General features: G+C 41.0%; 1 protein-coding gene and 1 pseudogene across 2 annotated transcripts; both read left to right on the top strand.

The window, feature by feature from the left end:
- The first annotated feature begins 2303 nt into the window (after nucleotides 1-2303).
- On the top strand, nucleotides 2304-6283 carry LOC118471754 (6-phosphofructo-2-kinase/fructose-2,6-bisphosphatase 1-like; annotated as a pseudogene).
- A 416-nt stretch (nucleotides 6284-6699) lies between these two features.
- On the top strand, nucleotides 6700-18171 carry ubac2 (UBA domain containing 2). 2 transcript variants are annotated; one of them, XM_023291143.3, is made up of 10 exons: nucleotides 6700-6942; nucleotides 9500-9624; nucleotides 11944-12063; nucleotides 12491-12597; nucleotides 13058-13181; nucleotides 13325-13372; nucleotides 13803-13911; nucleotides 15726-15868; nucleotides 16033-16176; nucleotides 16434-18171. In XM_023291143.3, exons 2-10 carry the CDS (start codon nucleotides 9553-9555, stop codon nucleotides 16539-16541), a joined length of 975 nt encoding a protein of 324 aa, XP_023146911.2. In that variant the 5' UTR covers nucleotides 6700-6942; nucleotides 9500-9552; the 3' UTR covers nucleotides 16542-18171. The 2 variants fall into 2 exon arrangements, with proteins under 2 accessions (XP_023146911.2, XP_023146902.2); XM_023291134.3 differs by lacking the exon at nucleotides 6700-6942 and adding an exon at nucleotides 8924-9100.
- The last annotated feature ends 814 nt before the right edge of the window (nucleotides 18172-18985 follow it).

Raw genomic sequence — 18985 nt, 5'->3', positions numbered from 1 at the left:
TAATATGGTACAAGACCTTGATATGAAACCTGAGACTGGTTCAGCCGGAAGTGTTACAATTCACTAGTGAGGCTCAGTTGCAAGGGAAATGAGAAACAACACGAGAATGTAAAAATGCAAAGGTTTATTTACAATAAGTGAATGACAGAGAGCAAAGACTACAAATTTAAACAATGAACTACAAGCGGAAGTGACCTAAGGTCACTGCTAACTAGGGGAGTCAGAAGGATGCTAAGGCCTACTAGTGGACTGGCAGAAAGAACGCATAAGCTAACCCATGGAAGGTAAGACCCAGGCAGGAGAGACTAATAAGTTAAGAGAACACAAGCTATAAGGCGCCAAGTATCAACTGGTGAGATAAACCATGAATTACAAGAACTATTCTATCAAAATAGAGTAGCGAAACAAGTCAGGAAATTTCATAAACCACACTACCTGAAAAGCGACTGGTAAATTAACCAGGAAATAACACGAACTATGCTACCCGAAAGTCAACTGGAATTAAACCAGAAAATAACACGAGTAATACAAACCAATCAGACTATCGAAACCACTACAACAAACAAAGCTACAGTCTGGCTCCGGAGTGGAGGAATTTAGCTAACAGGAGGTAGATGAGAGGCAGCGTGGCTGTAGTTGGGAGGTCTGGAGTCAGGGAGGGAAGGTGGTGTTGGTGTGGTCGAGACAGGTGGCGGCATGTGGAAAGCAGGCGGTTTTCCGAAGTTGGCAGGCTGTCCGGTGCACGAGGTGGAGAAGCCCAGGAATCCGGAGGGTGACGGAGGCCAACGGCTGTGGTGGGAGGGGTCCAGGGTGTGGCACAAGCAGCGGAGACCAGACTGGAAAGAGCAAACGAGAATTAGCCAGGATCAACAGGAACCAGAAGAGCTAGACAGAACAAAGACTCAGACTAACTGGTGGTTCACGGTATGGCATCGAGTAATGACTGCAGCCTGCGTTTTATGGTTGAAGAGTGGTGATTAGATCATCCCACCTGCTTGCACCGGTCAGGCTGATTGGATAATGACGCACACCTGCTGCTTCCAGCACCACCTACACACCTGACTGGAACAGAGGAAGGAGGGGAGAGCTTTACCACTATCTTGAGCCTGAGGCTGCAGACGTGACGGGAAGTTTCTTCCCGTTACAAAGGGGTCGTTCCTCTCCAATCACTAGCATAAATGAGAAAATCCAATTATGTGAAACACAATTTAAAAAAAAAAAATAAAAAAAAAATGCACAAAAAAATTGAAATAGAAACAAACCTTGCTCCTAATAGATCCAGAGAATCTTTGGATTTCTTGGGTTTTTGATGTATATTTTTGTAGCATCATGACTCAAGTTCTAAATTGGTCCGGTTGATTGTCATAATTACTGTAGGATCTTAGCTCTAATTAGTATAGTTAAGTAAAGCTGAATTTTATTTTTAAAAGTGATAATAATCCTAAAATATTTCAATTACTCAGGTAAATTCACACCATTAATAACACTGTAGGGCCTTAACATTCAAACCCATTAGGTTAATTTATTTACATGAGAAAATTTAGATGTTCGACTGGGAAAATTCACACATTAAAGCAGCTACAAATAAAGCAGTCTTCTACCCGGGTAGGTGTCTGGTTTTGTCACCCCATTCACTTTTCAATAGTCTGGACAAAATCTAGGACTCTTGTCAGCTTTGTCAGGTGGGGGTTTTCAATGCCACTAACACAACTCCAAAGCTTAGAGACGTCATCCTCAGCGTCGCCAAAGAAAAGGGTTACAAGGTTTTCCTTGTGGAGTCGATCTGTGATGATCCAGAAATCATTGCTGAGAACATTAAACAGGTGAAGCTGAGCAGTCCGGACTACATCAACTGTGACAAAGAGGAAGCTGTAGCTGACTTCCTGAAGAGGACTGAATGCTAAAAACAAACCTACATTCATCTGGACGACAACAAGGACCAGAGTTTATCGTACCACAAAACTTTCAACATGGGCAGCCACTACATGGTGAACTGGGTCTAGGACCACATCCAGAGCAGGATAGTCTATTACCTCATGAAAATCCACTACATGGTGAACTGGGTCCAGGACCACATCCAGAGCAGGATCGTGTACTACCTCATGAACATCCATGTCATGCCCTGCTCCATCTACCAGCGTTGCCATGGTGAGAGTGAGCTCAACCTGGTGGGTCGCATTGGAGAAGACTCGGGGCTGTCGAGGCGCAGCACAAAATTTGCCAGCACTCTGGGTTCGTACCTGTGAGGTCAGTGCATCAGCAACCTGAAAGTTTGGACGAGTCACATGAAGAGAACCATCCACATGGCCGAAGTTCTGGAAGTCCAGTACAAGCAGCGGAAGGCCCTAAACGAGATCGATACTGGTGTATGTGAGGAGATGATGTATGAAGAAATTCAGGAGAATTATCCAGAGGAGTTTGCACTGAGAGACCAAGACGAGTACTAATAACTCAAAGGAGTCTTAGGAGCACCTGGTACAGCGCTTGGAGCCGGTCATCATGGACCTGGAGGGGCAGAACGTCCTGGTCATCTGCCACCAGGCCGTCATGAGGTTTCTGCTGGCCTACGTCCTGGACAAGAGTGCAGGTGAGCTGCCCTACCTAGAGTGTCCTTTGCACTCCTTTCCCACCTTCACAGGAATGTGCTGTCGCTGCCCTCAAGGATGTGTGCGACTACTTCACCAGGGAGATTTGTCAGGTGGTGGTTTTCAATGCCACTAACACAACTCCAAAGCTTAGAGATGTCATCCTCAGCTTCACCAAAGAAAAGGGATACAAGGTTTTCTTCGTGGAGTCGATCTGTGACGAACCAGAAATCGTCGCTGACAACATTAAACAGGTGAATCTGAGCAGTCCGAACTACATCAACTGTGACAGAGGAAGCTGTGGCCGACTTCCTGAAGAGGATCGAATGCTACAAACTAACCTACGTTCCTCTGGATGACAACAAGGACTCCAGTTTATCCTACATCAAACTCTTCAACATGGGCAACCTCTACCTGGTGAACGGGGTCCAGGACCACATCCAGAGCAGGATAGTCTACTACCTCATGAAAATCCACATCACACCCTGCTCCATCTACCTGTGTCACCACAGCGAGAGCAAGCTCAACCTGGAGGGTCAGTCACTACCTGGTGAACTGGGTCCAGGACCACATCCAGAGCCAGATCGTGTACTACCTCATGAAAATCCACATCACACCCTGCTCCATCTACCTGTGTCGCCACGAGAGCAAGGTCTACCTGGAGGGTCAGTCACTACCTGTTGAACTGGGTCCAGGAACACATCCAGAGCAGGATTGTGTACTACCTCATGAACATTCACGTCATGCCCTGCTCCATCTGTGTCGCCACAGCGAGGTCAACCTGGTGGGTCGCATTGGAGAAGACTCGGGGCTGTCGAGTCGCGACACAAATGTTGCCAGCACTCGGGGTTCTTATCTGTGAGGTCAGTGCTTCAGCAACCTGAAAGTTTGGACGAGTCACATGAAGAGAACCATCCACATGGTCGAAGTGCTGGAAGTCCAGTACAAGCAGTGGAAGGCCCTGAACGAGATAGATACTGGTGTCTGAGGAGATGATGTATGAAGAAATTCAGGAGAATTATCCAGAGGAGTTTGCACTGAGAGACCAGGACAAGTACTGATACCCCAAAAGGAAAGTCTTATGAGCACCTGGTGCAGCGCTTGGAGCCGGTCATCATGGACCTGGAGAGGCAGGAGAACTTGCCCAACCTGAAGTGTCCCCTGCACACCTTTCCCACCTTCACAAGAATAATGAGTCTTTAGCAGGTTGACATGACAGAGCTGAATCTTCCCTATGTGCCAGCGTTGCCAAGAGATAGTTCTGCTCTGAAACCTGGCACATGACTTTAAAGGGACCATGAAACTCAGCCTCAACACCAGAACCTGGTCTCCAGGACTGAACTGATGAGCCTCGGCCTTATGATCATACCAGCACTTCATTTTAACCTGGAAAGAGGCCAGGCCCCTCCTAGCACTCTCCCCTGTCACATACAACCGGTGCCAGAAACCATTTACATAGTCAACCAGATTCTGGCACTGTTGGGCACGTTACTTTAAAAAAAATTATTGTATAGTTACTTTCCCAAAAAGTAACTGAATAACCAAATTAATCCACTATAAAAGTAACTAGTTACCAGCCATGACTCAGCAACACACTGACTACACAAACAGATACAAACCTGATTCACCAACAGAGAACAGTTAACAGTGAAACCTCTGCAGCTCAAACAGCTCACTCGTCACCGTGGCTCCGTCCCTCTAACTGCCTCAAACAGAATCTAGCTGATCTCCTCCCTAGTCTTCAGGTGGTACTTGTGGCGGGTATTTACGCACTAAACTCCCGCAGGCCCGGCGAAGCAACCGAGGATCGGCGACTCCACCTGCAGCCTCGGACGTGCTCCCGAGACAACTGCTCCAAACCACTTTCTCACCACACTACCGAACCCCCAACGGACTCCAAGGGAGACCGCTTTGAAGCCTAACAGGGACAGAACCACAGCGACTTACTACCGCTGTGCTGCTGCAGAAACCACTGAACTGAGACACGCATAAAGGCATGACAATCTGGCGACAAACCTCCTCTGAGCAAATACACGGAATTCCAAGAGCTGTCTACTAACTCCAGGAAACACTCACCACACACGTTGTCTCCGAACAACCAGAACGCACCGTTCCTCATTAACCGGTGAATGAACAGGCCCCACACGGCGTCACTCCCGACACTACAAAGCACCTGTCTTCATTCACAGAAACACAGACTCCGCCCACAACGGAACTCACCCAGAAAAGCTACCGGTTCTACTGTTTGGACGAGCCCAGCATTTGATACATCTCGGCTCCAAAGCTGTAACAAGAACGCGGAGACAACCACTGTACCGAAGCGACCCAAACGAACAAAACCAAACACGTGTGGCTGCAGCTCCAAAGCCACAACAGCTTCTGTCAGCGAGTGTCGTTGGTCTGGAAGGTAGAGCGATTAAATGCAGCTGAGCCACTGATTGCAGCGCCTGATCAGACACATCTGGTGTCGAAGTGGATGATATGACATGATGGACGAATCTACAGACACAAGGTGTGTAGAACTGTACTTAAAAGTTATATAGATTTAGACCGACTTTATTAATCCCCAGAGGGAAATTCTGTTGTTACAACAGCTGGGTATTTAACAAGGGGTAAACAACAAGACAACACAGGATATTTGGTCAGGTATAAAGTGAAGGTAACATAAAATGAAATAAGATAAAATAGATTCAAGCAAAATACGACTGTAATATAATACAGACAGAAAAAAATAACAATATATACAATAATATACAGAGTGATACAGAAATGTGCAAATGAACATAATGTGCAACTGAGGATGTGTTTTGATGTGCAATGATATAAATAGGTGCAGCTGGTTTACAAGTGTGATGGATAACATTTAGAATGTAAAGTGTCCAGTATGTACAGTGGTTTAGTCAGCAGACAGAGTGATAGTCTTTTTCTGAACTCCCAGACACAGACATATTGAAGAATCTTATTGCTAATATTAATAATGAATTTTATTTGTAATGCACTATTCATTTAGCCTAAATCTCAAAGTGCTACATTGACTATATAAAACCAATAAACACAAAACAATCATGTAATAAAAACAAAACAATCAGATAAAATACCAAAAAAAAAAGAAAAGAAACTTCAGGGGGACGTTTAATTAAAAGCCTTGTTCAAAAGAAAGGTCTTTAGGCCTTGCTGTGGACAGGAATGGCCTCCTGTACCGTTCCTTGGAGCAGCAGGGTTGTATCAGCCTGTTGCTGAAGCTGCTTTTCAGATTGTCCACAGTTTTAAGGAGGTGGTGGGAGGTGTTGTCCATGATGGCCAGCAGTTTGGTCAGCATCCTCTGCTCCACCGCCTCCTCCAGGGTGACCAACTGACAGCATTAGAGACTAACAGTATTAGTTCATGTTGTTGCACTTTAAGTGTTCCCATCTTATTATATCATTTTTAAATTGATTTATTTACTGGAAAATGTTCTAGTTGTTGCTTTAAATGTGCTATATAAATTAGAGTGACTTGACTGGCTTGAAAATTTCAATCATCACTGTGGATCTACTGGAGGATTTGTTTCAGAGAGTTAGGAAACACCTGGAGTCAAGACTTTTACTCTGTTGTCATCATGTTAAGGGTCAATATATGATTGAGGGACTTTTGAAGTCCATGGGATATATCTTGCATAGATTTTTATTAGACGTAAAAAAAAAAAAAAAAAATGTGAAATTTGCTGGATTTTGGTTGAGTTTTTGTAAATGTTCTTAAAGAAAATATTAGAAGTTTTTGAAGCCTAACAGGGACAGAACCACAGCGACTTACTACCGCTGTGCTGCTGCAGAAACCACTGAACTGAGACACGCATAAAGGCATGACAATCTGGCGACTAACCTCCTCTGAGCAAATACACGGAATTCCAAGAGCTGTCTACTAACTCCAGGAAACACTCACCACACACGTTGTCTCCGAACAACCAGAACGCACCGTTCCTCATTAACCGGTGAATGAACAGGCCCCACACGGTGTCACTCCCGACACTACAAAGCACCTGTCTTCATTCACAGAAACACAGACTCCGCCCACAACGGAACTCACCCAGAAAAGCTACCGGTTCTACTGTTTGGACGAGCCCAGCATTTGATACATCTCGGCTCCAAAGCTGTAACAAGAACGCGGAGACAACCACTGTACCGAAGCGACCCAAACGAACAAAACCAAACACGTGTGGCTGCAGCTCCAAAGCCACAACAGCTTCTGTCAGCGAGTGTCGTTGGTCTGGAAGGTAGAGCGATTAAATGCAGCTGAGCCACTGATTGCAGCGCCTGATCAGACACATCTGGTGTCGAAGTGGATGATATGACATGATGGACGAATCTACAGACACAAGGTGTGTAGAACTGTACTTAAAAGTTATATAGATTTAGACCGACTTTATTAATCCCCAGAGGGAAATTCTGTTGTTACAACAGCTGGGTATTTAACAAGGGGTAAACAACAAGACAACACAGGATATTTGGTCAGGTATAAAGTGAAGGTAACATAAAATGAAATAAGATAAAATAGATTCAAGCAAAATACGACTGTAATATAATACAGACAGAAAAAAATAACAATATATACAATAATATACAGAGTGATACAGAAATGTGCAAATGAACATAATGTGCAACTGAGGATGTGTTTTGATGTGCAATGATATAAATAGGTGCAGCTGGTTTACAAGTGTGATGGATAACATTTAGAATGTAAAGTGTCCAGTATGTACAGTGGTTTAGTCAGCAGACAGAGTGATAGTCTTTTTCTGAACTCCCAGACACAGACATATTGAAGAATCTTATTGCTAATATTAATAATGAATTTTATTTGTAATGCACTATTCATTTAGCCTAAATCTCAAAGTGCTACATTGACTATATAAAACCAATAAACACAAAACAATCATGTAATAAAAACAAAACAATCAGATAAAATACCAAAAAAAAAAGAAAAGAAACTTCAGGGGGACGTTTAATTAAAAGCCTTGTTCAAAAGAAAGGTCTTTAGGCCTTGCTGTGGACAGGAATGGCCTCCTGTACCGTTCCTTGGAGCAGCAGGGTTGTATCAGCCTGTTGCTGAAGCTGCTTTTCAGATTGTCCACAGTTTTAAGGAGGTGGTGGGAGGTGTTGTCCATGATGGCCAGCAGTTTGGTCAGCATCCTCTGCTCCACCGCCTCCTCCAGGGTGACCAACTGACAGCATTAGAGACTAACAGTATTAGTTCATGTTGTTGCACTTTAAGTGTTCCCATCTTATTATATCATTTTTAAATTGATTTATTTACTGGAAAATGTTCTAGTTGTTGCTTTAAATGTGCTATATAAATTAGAGTGACTTGACTGGCTTGAAAATTTCAATCATCACTGTGGATCTACTGGAGGATTTGTTTCAGAGAGTTAGGAAACACCTGGAGTCAAGACTTTTACTCTGTTGTCATCATGTTAAGGGTCAATATATGATTGAGGGACTTTTGAAGTCCATGGGATATATCTTGCATAGATTTTTATTAGACGTAAAAAAAAAAAAAAAAATGTGAAATTTGCTGGATTTTGGTTGAGTTTTTGTAAATGTTCTTAAAGAAAATATTAGAAGTTTTACTGATATATATGTAATCACTTTAGCTATTTTAAGGATTTTTTAAAAAGATTTTTGCTCATTTTTAAAAAAAAAATTTTTCTTGCCAAATTTGGGGGATTTTTTTTTTTTTTAAATAAAAATTTTCAGGGAAACTTTTAAGGAATTACTGGAATTTTCTTTCTGAAGGTTTTGCAAATTTTCAGAAATTTGGGGAATTTTTTTGCTGAATTTAAAAAAAAAAAATTCAGACAAGGAAACCATATTTTTTGATGCTTGTTAAATGAAGACAACAGGAGGGTTAATATAAAGTAGTGTGTGAGTCCAGTGTGGATTTACCACATGTCAACAGGTTTACTACAATATCTTTATCAGTAAGTTTCAATTTCAATTTTACTCAATTGTGTATATACTATTTTAGAAAAATCTTTCTGTAAAAATGCCATGTGGTGTTTGGTTATAGGCGATTATATTGATTTTAGGCCTGAACACATCAAAAATGTCAACTGTGATACCTGTCAACTATGTTACAAAAAGTCCTACAATTATGTATTGACACTTAAACTGAGAAATTCAAACACATGAGCAGGAAATGTCAGTGCTGTGTACTGTGAGAGCTGCAAGTTCATCTATAAAAAAACGTCTGAGGAGCCTCAACACAGAGCAACAGCGCCTCCAACAGGTCAATTTTCCTCCCGTTTCATCCAGCTGCGAATTGCGAATGAACACCTTTTTGTCCTCGTCGGGTCTCCGTAGCTGATTCCTCTGCGTTCTCTCCTTCCCGTCACAGTCACAGCTCTCAGCATGGATCCTCCCCCCAACTTTATTTCGGTGTTTTACTGTTAGTTTGGCGTTGTCACGGGATTAACCCTCGTCGTGTTGACCCCGTAGCTTATCTCGGTACCATGTTTACCACCACGGGTTCTCGGGGCCTGTGTAAGTATCCCGGTACTGCCGTTTTTAACCCACCGCGGCGGTTGTCGCAGTCCGCTCACTGCTTCTTCTGTCAGTTACACGGAGCTAAGCTAGCTAACGATAGCATCGCGCTGTCATTCATTTACCCGAGGCTGTATCTGTCAATTACAGCTGTGTTTGTTAGCTAACAACGTACGTCAGCACTTCCCCTTTAGCCAGTTGACTCAGTTAAGGTGTCGTTGTTGTCAAAACATGAATATCCGGATAATTTCGGAGGCTAAGTGTCTGCCCCGCCTCCATGTACAAATTAGCCCCTTCTATTAATATTCAGCTGCTTAATTTAAAACATCAGCATTAGCAGCTTGCTAAATAGAGGGACAGTGCCACTAAACTATGTCGTGTGTGTATTATTTCGCGCAGACAAGGCTCCTCTGTCTAAAAGCCTCCTGCTGGTTCTCAATGGGCTGACTGTGATGCTCACCCTGCTGCCACAGTACCAGCAGCTCTTCATGTACAACCTCCAGGCTGTCACACAGCAGCACCAGGTAAGTGTCCAGCACCTGGCCGTGGGTTTCTGAGGGACCACAGAAAGGAGAGGCGTAAGTCAACACCCGGGATCATCGTCAGATAGGGTAGTGCGATGTGCTAAAAGATGATATAATTATGGCAAATGCTAGTAGACTGAAGACTAGAGTTAAAACATATGTATAAAATACATAATGATGGATATTCTAGTAATGACTGATGTTTTGATGGTATGGCGTGTGTCTGTTGAGGACACACACAGCTGGAAGGTCACAAAGTACACTTGTAACTTTTGTGTGAACATACATGCTTTGTAGAAAATGATATGTGGAGTACTCCAAACATAATGGTGTAAACTTAAATCAATATAACTTAAAAGAAGTGTATCAGAAACATAATACGTAAAGGTACAATATGCGTGGAATCTGTCTCCAAATAATAGGTCAAAGTCTGAACATGTTCTCTGTAAAACATAACCTAATGGACATGACCCTGTAAGGTGAGATCTAGGGGTGAAATATCAGACCAATAGATTTGGAAAAGTATGATGGTGTCAAAACTGTCATTCCTGTTATATGCCCTTAGGGCAGGATTTCCTGCTGCCTCAGAATGCTGACTTCTCTAGGTGATTTTTTTTTTTTTGGAAGATCTTTACCATTTGAACATGGTCTAGTCATAGACTCTGGCCTATTTGTGACTTAGATGCCACTTCAACAGTAGTGTGTTTAGTTTGTATGCATTGTCAACATGTTTTGTCACCATCATCTGGATAAAAGGTTTCTAAATACAAGATTCACTTAGACGCAGTCTAACAAGAAGCAGAAAAACTTTGAAACAGACAATTCAGAGTTTGACAAGCTGTCATGGTGTTGACTTGTAAACTAAGAAACTTCAACCACATGATGTCAGTAAGAATTGGCACAGTGTAGTGTATTGTGAACCCTGGAAAGTAGACACTTAACGATTGCTATTTTGTTGGTCTTTATAAGTAGTTTTTCACATTTTATCCTATCTGAATCAGTGGTCAAACTTTAAAATAGACAGACCATCCTGAGTTTGAAAAGTAGTCGTGGCGTTGACTCTGGTTTTGTCATGTAAACTAAAGAACTTCAACCACATGATGACAGTAAAAATCGGCACAGTGTAGTTTGAAACCTGGAAAAGAGAAACTAAGTGATCTCTATTTTGTTGGTCTTTGTGACGTTTTATTTTTTTAATATCTTTAATTTTTGTTTTATAGTTTTCTCTGAATCAATGGTCAAAAGATAGCGGGTGTGGTATTGCAAAATAACGTGAAACTAGTTATGATAGGGTTATGTTATTGCAGTCACCATGACGTGATGACTTTAGCTACACTAAAACTGGTCTCAACGTACACTGGTAAAGGAGTCAAAAGCCTTCAGCAAGGAAAGTCTGTATGGTGGGAAACAGACGGGTTTAATGTTTTCACTTTCATGTAGATATAACTACCTGTTATCACATAACCAGAGTTCCACATGTAGGCCTAATGATGACATCTGAGCCAGTTCTGTTTGCTGATGGAAACTGTGAAGTGGAGTTAAATGCTCAGTAAAAGCTTCAAAGTGGACTATGGATTAATAATATTTAGGACTGCATGATATATGAAAAAAATGAAATGGCAGTGCTTTGTTTTCTGAGGGACACACCAGGATTTTAAAGAATTTTTTGTTGAAGTGCATCTGCCTCAAAAATACTAACAGTTTGGGGAGAAGCTAATCAATCATTTTTTACTGTGAAAACTTTTTTCTGCAGCAAACTGTGTCAACTCTTTCTCTTATAGTATGACACTGGGAATCCAATAGACTACTTTGCTTTGAATGGACTCGACTTCAGAATACTTGTTTTTGTTTAGAATCATCCTTTCTGTAGCCAAAATATTTTCATACAATTGCAGTTGTGAGTCTTTTCACAACCGTTTCCTTTTCAGTGTTTGCTCTCCTGTTCCTCATTCATTTTGCTGTGCACATGTGGATCCTGAAAAAAAAAAACTTTGTGTATTCGCAAACTCCTAAATGAGAGTAAATTTTGTTTGATCAGACTGGCCTCTCTTCTAGATTAGTTATGTAAAATGTTAAAGCTGACAAAGTATATTGTGCTGCCTTAATATTATTTTATCAAACTGGTTTGTTCTATTTAAATTTAGTACCCCTTTACGAGTCTGATTTATAAGATCACGCATAACAGATTTCTGCCGCTGTGTTACACAGTCTCAGAAAAGGCATTATTACCTAAGGCTATAGTGTTGTCTCTGTTCCCCTACGCATTAGCTCTATGTGTGGACAAATAACTCTGCTCTTCCTCCCTCTCTTGTCTTGTAGGTGTGGAGGTTGTTGTGTGGCAGGTTGGTCTGTTTAGATGTGAAGGACTCCTTCTGCAGCAGCCTGCTTATTTACAACTTCAGAATCTTTGAGAGGCGTTTCGGCACCAGGAAATTTGCTGTAAGTGGCAAAACCATTGATAGATGAATACTTAGATTGATGAAGTACAAATTTAATAAAGTTGCTTGCTGATATTGTACGTTTGACTAGATTGCAGGCGCAATTTCACGCTGTCACATAAATTGGATCATTTCTGTGACTCAGAGTTTACTCGTGGATTATTTCTTCCCCAGTTATTCTCATCTACAAAGGCAAAATGTTGATATGTTTTCAGTCAGGATTAGAAGAATAATCATCAGTCATAGTCATCAGCTTTTAGGGAAGAGAACATCCAACTTCCTCATCTGACTCACTTTGTGTTTGTTGTAGTGAAATGTCTCAAGATTGGTTTTATAGTCTTTAGCTTTTGTACACTTAAGCATTTGTAGAATTTAGCTTTCTACATATGTACTCTTCTAATTAAATACGTTGCTCTTCTTAATTCCAGTCTTTCCTGTTGGGCACTTGGTGTCTCTCTGCACTGGTAGACTTCCTGTTGGCTCAGGCTTTCCAGTTTCTGTTTGATTATGAGGTGGAGGAGCTGCCTGCAGGACTGTGAGTAGCATGTTGTAGTAATGCTTGTGCAATTAAAAATTGAACATTATGATATTTATGATATAACTTAAAGCACAGGGTGTCACTTAAGAGGTAAATCCTCAGTTTTCACCACCACATATCGCATATAAGCTTTGGGCAGTATTTATATTTAATTCCTCAATCCTCCGCCTGCTTTAAATATGCGTGTGTATTAATTTAGACAGTGACAGCAGCATACAATCCACCTCCACAAAAGGATGGAAATATAACTGACTTAGCAGGCTCAGCAAGATAATTAGTTATTATTTGAGAAGTAAATTGGTGAGGTGACTAATTCCAAAAGCCCAACACTTCAAACCCAGGAATATCTGTCCTGGATTACATGTAATGTTACTAAGATTGAAATGTTCATTCAGTGTTTTATTAAAGCTCTCTGTGGTTCTCCATCCTCTTCACTTTTGTCTTTCTTCTCTCGCAGGCTTGCTCCAGTCTTTTCTCTGTTTGTGCCTTTCTACCTCTCGATCCCCAGGATGCCAGTCACCCAAGTTCTCGGTCACATCCAGATCACCAACAAATCTCTGGTCTACGTAGTAGGTTTGCAGGTGAGCCCATGTTCTGCTGGTGTTTACACGTGTGTCTATTTTGCTTTGTCTCCTACTTTTATTAAATTCTTTAGAATACCTGTTTTTCATCTAGTCTGACCATCATTCTCTCTGTTTGCCTTTCTCATCCTTGTGTGGTCCAGTTGTTGACTTCCAGCCCCTTCATGTGGCTCCTTGCACTCAGTGGACTGGTGAGTGAAGAAATTCTTCTTGTCATTTAACATATATCTCAAAAGCGTGCCGATGTTTAAAACTTAGTGTTTTATGAAGAAGTGTAGGAGTCTGCCAGTTGTCAGCCTGGCAGAGTCTTGGATCTGATATCTAGCATTTTTCTGATCACTGAAGGAACTGAAAAGCTGTACAAAACTGTCTGTAGGTGCTTTAAGCTTCTCGTTTGTCACAGAATTCAATGCTAACGTAAAAATATTGCAATAGATGATAATCAGGAAATGACTGTCTCAGTTTCATAGTCAGTGTTTCATTGTTCCTTTTAATATATGTGGCTACACCAGGATGTTGTTATCTGCACAACATGCCGTGGATTGCCTGTCAAATTTTATTAAGTAAATGCTGCGATTTTCATAGCGTATGCTTATGTGTTTTTCAAAATGTGCATTTCAGATCTCAGGCGGACTGTACCACTCCAATTTTCTCCGGTTGCAGAAGATTCTCTTTGTACCTGCCTGGGTGTCTCGGATTGGACGGTACATTCTGGAGCCACTCTTCTCAAGTGAGTCCATCCGTTGGTAATCACAAACACAAATCCTGAGTAAATCCTTTGCATAGTGACCAGTGTTGCAGGGTGTGTGTGACATGGAGTTGTTGTCTCTCTGTGTCGAATGAAACAAGAATAATAAATGTACATTTTAGGCATTTAATCAGTGCTGTGTGCCAGAATGGCTTACAAAATTAACATTTGTCAAATTCTTCTTCACATTTTTTTTTACCTTCCTTCATTTAATAACCACATGAAGTGGAAGTAAAACAAAATTGTAACATGATCCAGTCTCTGCTGGTGGAAGTTAACCTCATTTTCCAGATTGGAGTTGCCTTACCAGTCTAATTGGGTAGTGTAAACCCAGTTTTATGCGCTCTGTTGATTAGCAAACTGGATGCTTAACAATTGCCCAAAAAACAGACTTGTTTATTCCAAGGGCAGGATATTTGGTGTCACAATCTGATCATTAAATAGTAATATGACAGCATACAGTGGAGATTTGTGAGTAAAATTGGTTGACTGCTTTGTTGTGCTTTTTTCTAATAGTGCACGCATCACTTCCTTCTCTTAAAACATCCCCTTGAAAGGTTATTTAGATTTAATGTTCTGCCTTAAGTGGTTCTTCCTTTCCAATCCTTAATGTCCTGCATGGTCACTTTAAGCCTTTCCGCTGTGAAAGAGGTGTTTATATCCCTCAAAACAGTCAGTGCTTAGCAATGTTACTTTCCATATTTTGTTCCGAAACTGAAATGGAGTGTGATAACAGTAATCTAGTTTGGGCACTCCTGTGTTTCCATGTACAAAAGATTGGCTATCAGCAACATATCAATAACTTGAAACCTGTCGCTAATTCTGGAGGAATCTTTTCAAATTAGACAATTTTTTAATCACACTATGTTCACTATTGTGCATATCTTTTACAGTACAGTGGTCCCTGTCTACGAAGTAGCGACCATATTTATTTTTTTATTTATATCTATTTTAAGGCTTTATAAACCCTCCCCACACACTGCACAACACCACAGAGCAACACTATGCGCAGTGATTAGACGTCTATGTGAAATGGACAAAGTGAGATGCTGAATGCTGCTACACATGGGAGATAGAAGAGACTGATGCTACGGTCGCTGAGCCAATCAGCACCCACCTTTGTAGGCTACGCATTTTATTTCAATTACATATTCTTTTAATATGCTTTAATTATTATTTTTTATACATATTTTTTTATATTGTTTTCAATTTTTAGGCTACAAAATGCTTGTTTTACCCCAAAAATAATTAAAATAACGTTGGGATTGCTATGACTGAACTGTTGTGCTGCAAGGCACCATGGGAGTTCGGGATGTTGGGGCTTTAAATGTCATTGTGGTCTATGTTAGTGTTACAGTGTTATTAGTGTTTGTGTTATATTGTGTTTTTGTGGTTTAGTCAGCCTAGATAGTTTGGTTAAGTGTTATGTTGTCAAGGCCGTGAGTGTGAAGTGTGTTTGATGACTTCCTGCCACAAATTTTCTGTCACGCTGCTCCCTGTGTGTCAAAATAAAAGCACCTACCAGTTGCAGAGTCCATAAAAGACAGATATCCTTGATCTAGTGTTGTTGTTCAACGCAGCTCGCCACAATAATAAATATAAAAAGAATACCTACATACCGCAAAATCCCACAATACAGCGAAAAATACGCGATACCAAATGCAAATTAAAAGTCCACGATACAGCGAGACCGTGAAAAGTGAACCGTGATATGGTGAGGGACCACTGTATATGTATAGATGTGGTTTTTTTTTTTTTGTCTGCCTAATTATGCTTTTACATAATTTACTGTCAAGGCTCCCAGCCAAGCAGTGAGACACCTTTGGGGATGGGAGCCACTCTGGACATTCAGAGACAGCAGAGGATGGACCTGCTCGACCAGCAGCTACTCCTGGCCCAATACAACGAGGCAAGGAGGAACGCCAGACATCAGCCACAGGTAGACAGGCACAAACATGGACTTTATACTGCACTAATGCACAGATTAACCCACTTCAAACACACACATGCAATGCTAGATAGCACTAAATGCAGCTGTAGTATCTGCACAGTCTTGAGATTTGTAGAAATGGCTTCATTTGGGCTGTATTTGTGTGTGTGCAGGCTGGTTTGTTACAGTGGACCAGACTGTTCCCCTCTCTAAGACACAGAGGACAGAACCGACCCCCGATGCAGCCCCGCCCTCAGGCCCAGACACACCAATCCACACAGCCAACTCTGGACAACTCTCCTGTCGCAGAGGAGCAGGTGGGTGTTCGCTTGTGTGTTTCTCTGTGTTTGTTTGCATATGTGCCTTTGTTCTTTGTTGTTTGTCGATATTTTTCTGAAAGTATTAATCTGCTTTCTGTGGCTCATATAGGACTTGGATGACTCACCAGAACTTGGTCTATTCGTGTCATTCTTCGTGCTGGGCTCACTTATGCAATATTCCCATGTGATGATTTTTCTGCCACTGCTGTCTTGAGACAAGAACTGATTTCTTTTTTCAATTTTTTGTCCCACAGGTTGCACGGTTAGTGGAAATGGGCTTTTCCAGGATCGACGCCCTCGAGGCCCTCAGAGCTTCAAATAACGACATTAACATGGCAACCAACTTCCTCCTGCAACACTGAGGGAAAGAGCTCAGCGAGAGGAAAGAAAGAGGTGAATGAGGACGGAAAGACAAAGCAGAAAAAGAAGCAACCAAAGCAGGGAAGCAAAAAAATAAAAGCGAAACAGAGAGAAATGTTGCAGAGAATTAAAGATGGTGAATGATGGAGAACGGAAGAGAAGCCAAATGAAATTTGTACAGATAATCTGAAGGCAGCGTCACAGCTCCCTGAAGCAGTGTTAGGCTGACTCGAACTGAACTAAGCCCGATAGGAGGCTGATTAATAAAGAAGTGTGAAGCACAAAGTGGAGGACATTTGCGTCATAGTTTTCTGGTGGCCGTCATCGCTCAAGACAGATGAGTTAGACCTCTAACTCCCAGGGGTGCCCTATGAAAAATATACACAAACCAAACAGGTACACAGTAGAAACAGAACTCTTCAGTCCAGTGGTGGACATATTAAGTGGGCTATTTCTTCAAAACAGAGCTGACAGATCCCACAGATACCAACCTATAGCTATGTGAACGACAGTGTAATGTATCCCGATATAATATACTGCCACTTCCAAAATGGCCACGGTGTATCCATAATTTCTGGACCCTCATAACTGGCAAGAGATAATGACATGAAAGATAAAAGTGCACAAAGATTTAGAAACAATAAATCAGAGAACATTCTGTCTCTTGTCAGGTTTTAAACTCATAAAGTAAGACACTTTTTGTTAACAACTTCAGGCCATCCACGTTTAAGCAGTTTTTTTTGCAGTACCTGCTAGAATGTCATATTCTCTATGATGAGATGCAGCAGCCTCAATTACAGCGTTAATCATTTCTGATTTAAGAATCCATCAGCAACCTCCTCCATCATGGTTTTACTACATGGTTTTTTCTTCTTTGTATTTGTGTCATGGAAGTAGCAGGGCTCAACCCTTTCCTGCTTGAGAAGTTTTCACAAAGCTTGACTGACAGATACTGAAGGAGCCAACTTCTTTGGAGCTGACTGGTTTGGCCCAATTTTAACTCTACGAGTGCTTTGTTGGCAACAGGCAAGGCTGTTTGGCAGGATACTGGTTCGATAAACTATCTCAGGGTCTGTGAGGCGACATCTTTTGTTAACGACATAATCACATTTGCAGACATGAGTGCACACACAGATGCACGGTAGCCCTTCAAAGAGGTCGTGTTTCTTACTCTTCAAAGTCTCCATTTCATGCCCTCCCATGCAAACACTGCACACAATCCTCAAAGTTGCATTTACTCCGTCTTAACCGAGTCTTGTCTCTGCCAGTACACTCGTCTGAATCATAGCAAGTCTTAAAAAGTCTGTTGATATTTATTATGCAATATCATGACAGAGACGTTTATGGAGACTATGCACTGCATAGTAACTACTTTGTGTACATATACATACATGCAAGAGAAGTAATATTGCAGCCAATGTGTTTTGATGTCAAAGACAGATGCTAGTTTTATATTTTGTGCATAATATTGATAATATATGACCACTGAAATGAGTCTGTTATTTGTGTGTATGTATTGAGAGTGTTCTAATAGTATGTGGGTGTGATGAGGGAGTTGTTGCATGGACAACTTTCTGATGAACTGTAATGAATCATATTTGATCTGTGGAATAAATCAACTTGCTGACTGAATTATTTGTGTTATTGTGACGAGCGTGTCTAGAAGTCACAACGGTCTGCGTTGTTTCCTGCATTACTAATCCGCAGTTTGAAATGAATCCTAAGTTGACAAAGCTTTCGGCATTATGTTAAATTTAATTGTAATTAATTGGTTTGCAGTGACAAATTTTTCCAAATACAAAGAGTAATTTCTCATTTATCTACTATATTAAGGTTAGTATACAAAGGAAAACTAACATGAAGACAAAAACAGTTAAATATGTAGTTTAACTGTTAATCATTAAATAAATCTCTCTTAAATAGGATTCATTCTATACTGACTTTTCTACCACCATTGTCACATTTTGTTTTTTTTTATTGAATATAATCTGTTGGCTTGGTAAATGATTTCCTACAGCTTTCCCACACAATATATATATCAAATAATACAATTCTTAGATAAATCTAAAATAAAACAAGCACATAGACATAATATTCTAATAGCTTTGATGCAATATTTCACCATATATTACACACACATTAGTATGCACTGCTGTGCTCTTGTTCAACACATGATGGCACTCTTTTCCTAAGAAAGCACATGGGTTTTACGTATAAACAGAAAATAGAACAGTATTTCCACTGTTTTGGGGATTTATGAGCAATCGGTCACTTGCCAAGCAGTCTTTTTATATGCACCTTTGTTTTTAGTTTGCCTTATTAGAAATTAAAATTTTAAACTGAATCTGGAGTTGAAACTCCCATTTAGAGAACATTACTGTAACTGTACATATGTGTTTGCATACATTTAAGCCCCCAAATATAGCTCAGAGGAAGCTAGATGCTC

The sequence above is a fragment of the Amphiprion ocellaris genome, chromosome 16 (assembly GCF_022539595.1).
Source record: "Amphiprion ocellaris isolate individual 3 ecotype Okinawa chromosome 16, ASM2253959v1, whole genome shotgun sequence".
Classification (NCBI taxonomy): Eukaryota; Metazoa; Chordata; class Actinopteri; family Pomacentridae; genus Amphiprion; species Amphiprion ocellaris.
Note: the sequence above shows the minus strand (reverse complement) of the source record. Positions and strands in the feature narration are given on the sequence as shown.

Coding starts and splice junctions, on each gene's coding strand:
- ubac2 (XM_023291134.3), top strand. CDS start 9,070: ATGTTTACCACCACGGGTTCTCGGGGCCTGT. Junction 13,373..13,802: donor TCCTTGCACTCAGTGGACTG/GTGAGTGAAGAA, acceptor TGTGCATTTCAG/ATCTCAGGCGGACTGTACCA. Junction 13,912..15,725: donor TCTGGAGCCACTCTTCTCAA/GTGAGTCCATCC, acceptor TTTACTGTCAAG/GCTCCCAGCCAAGCAGTGAG.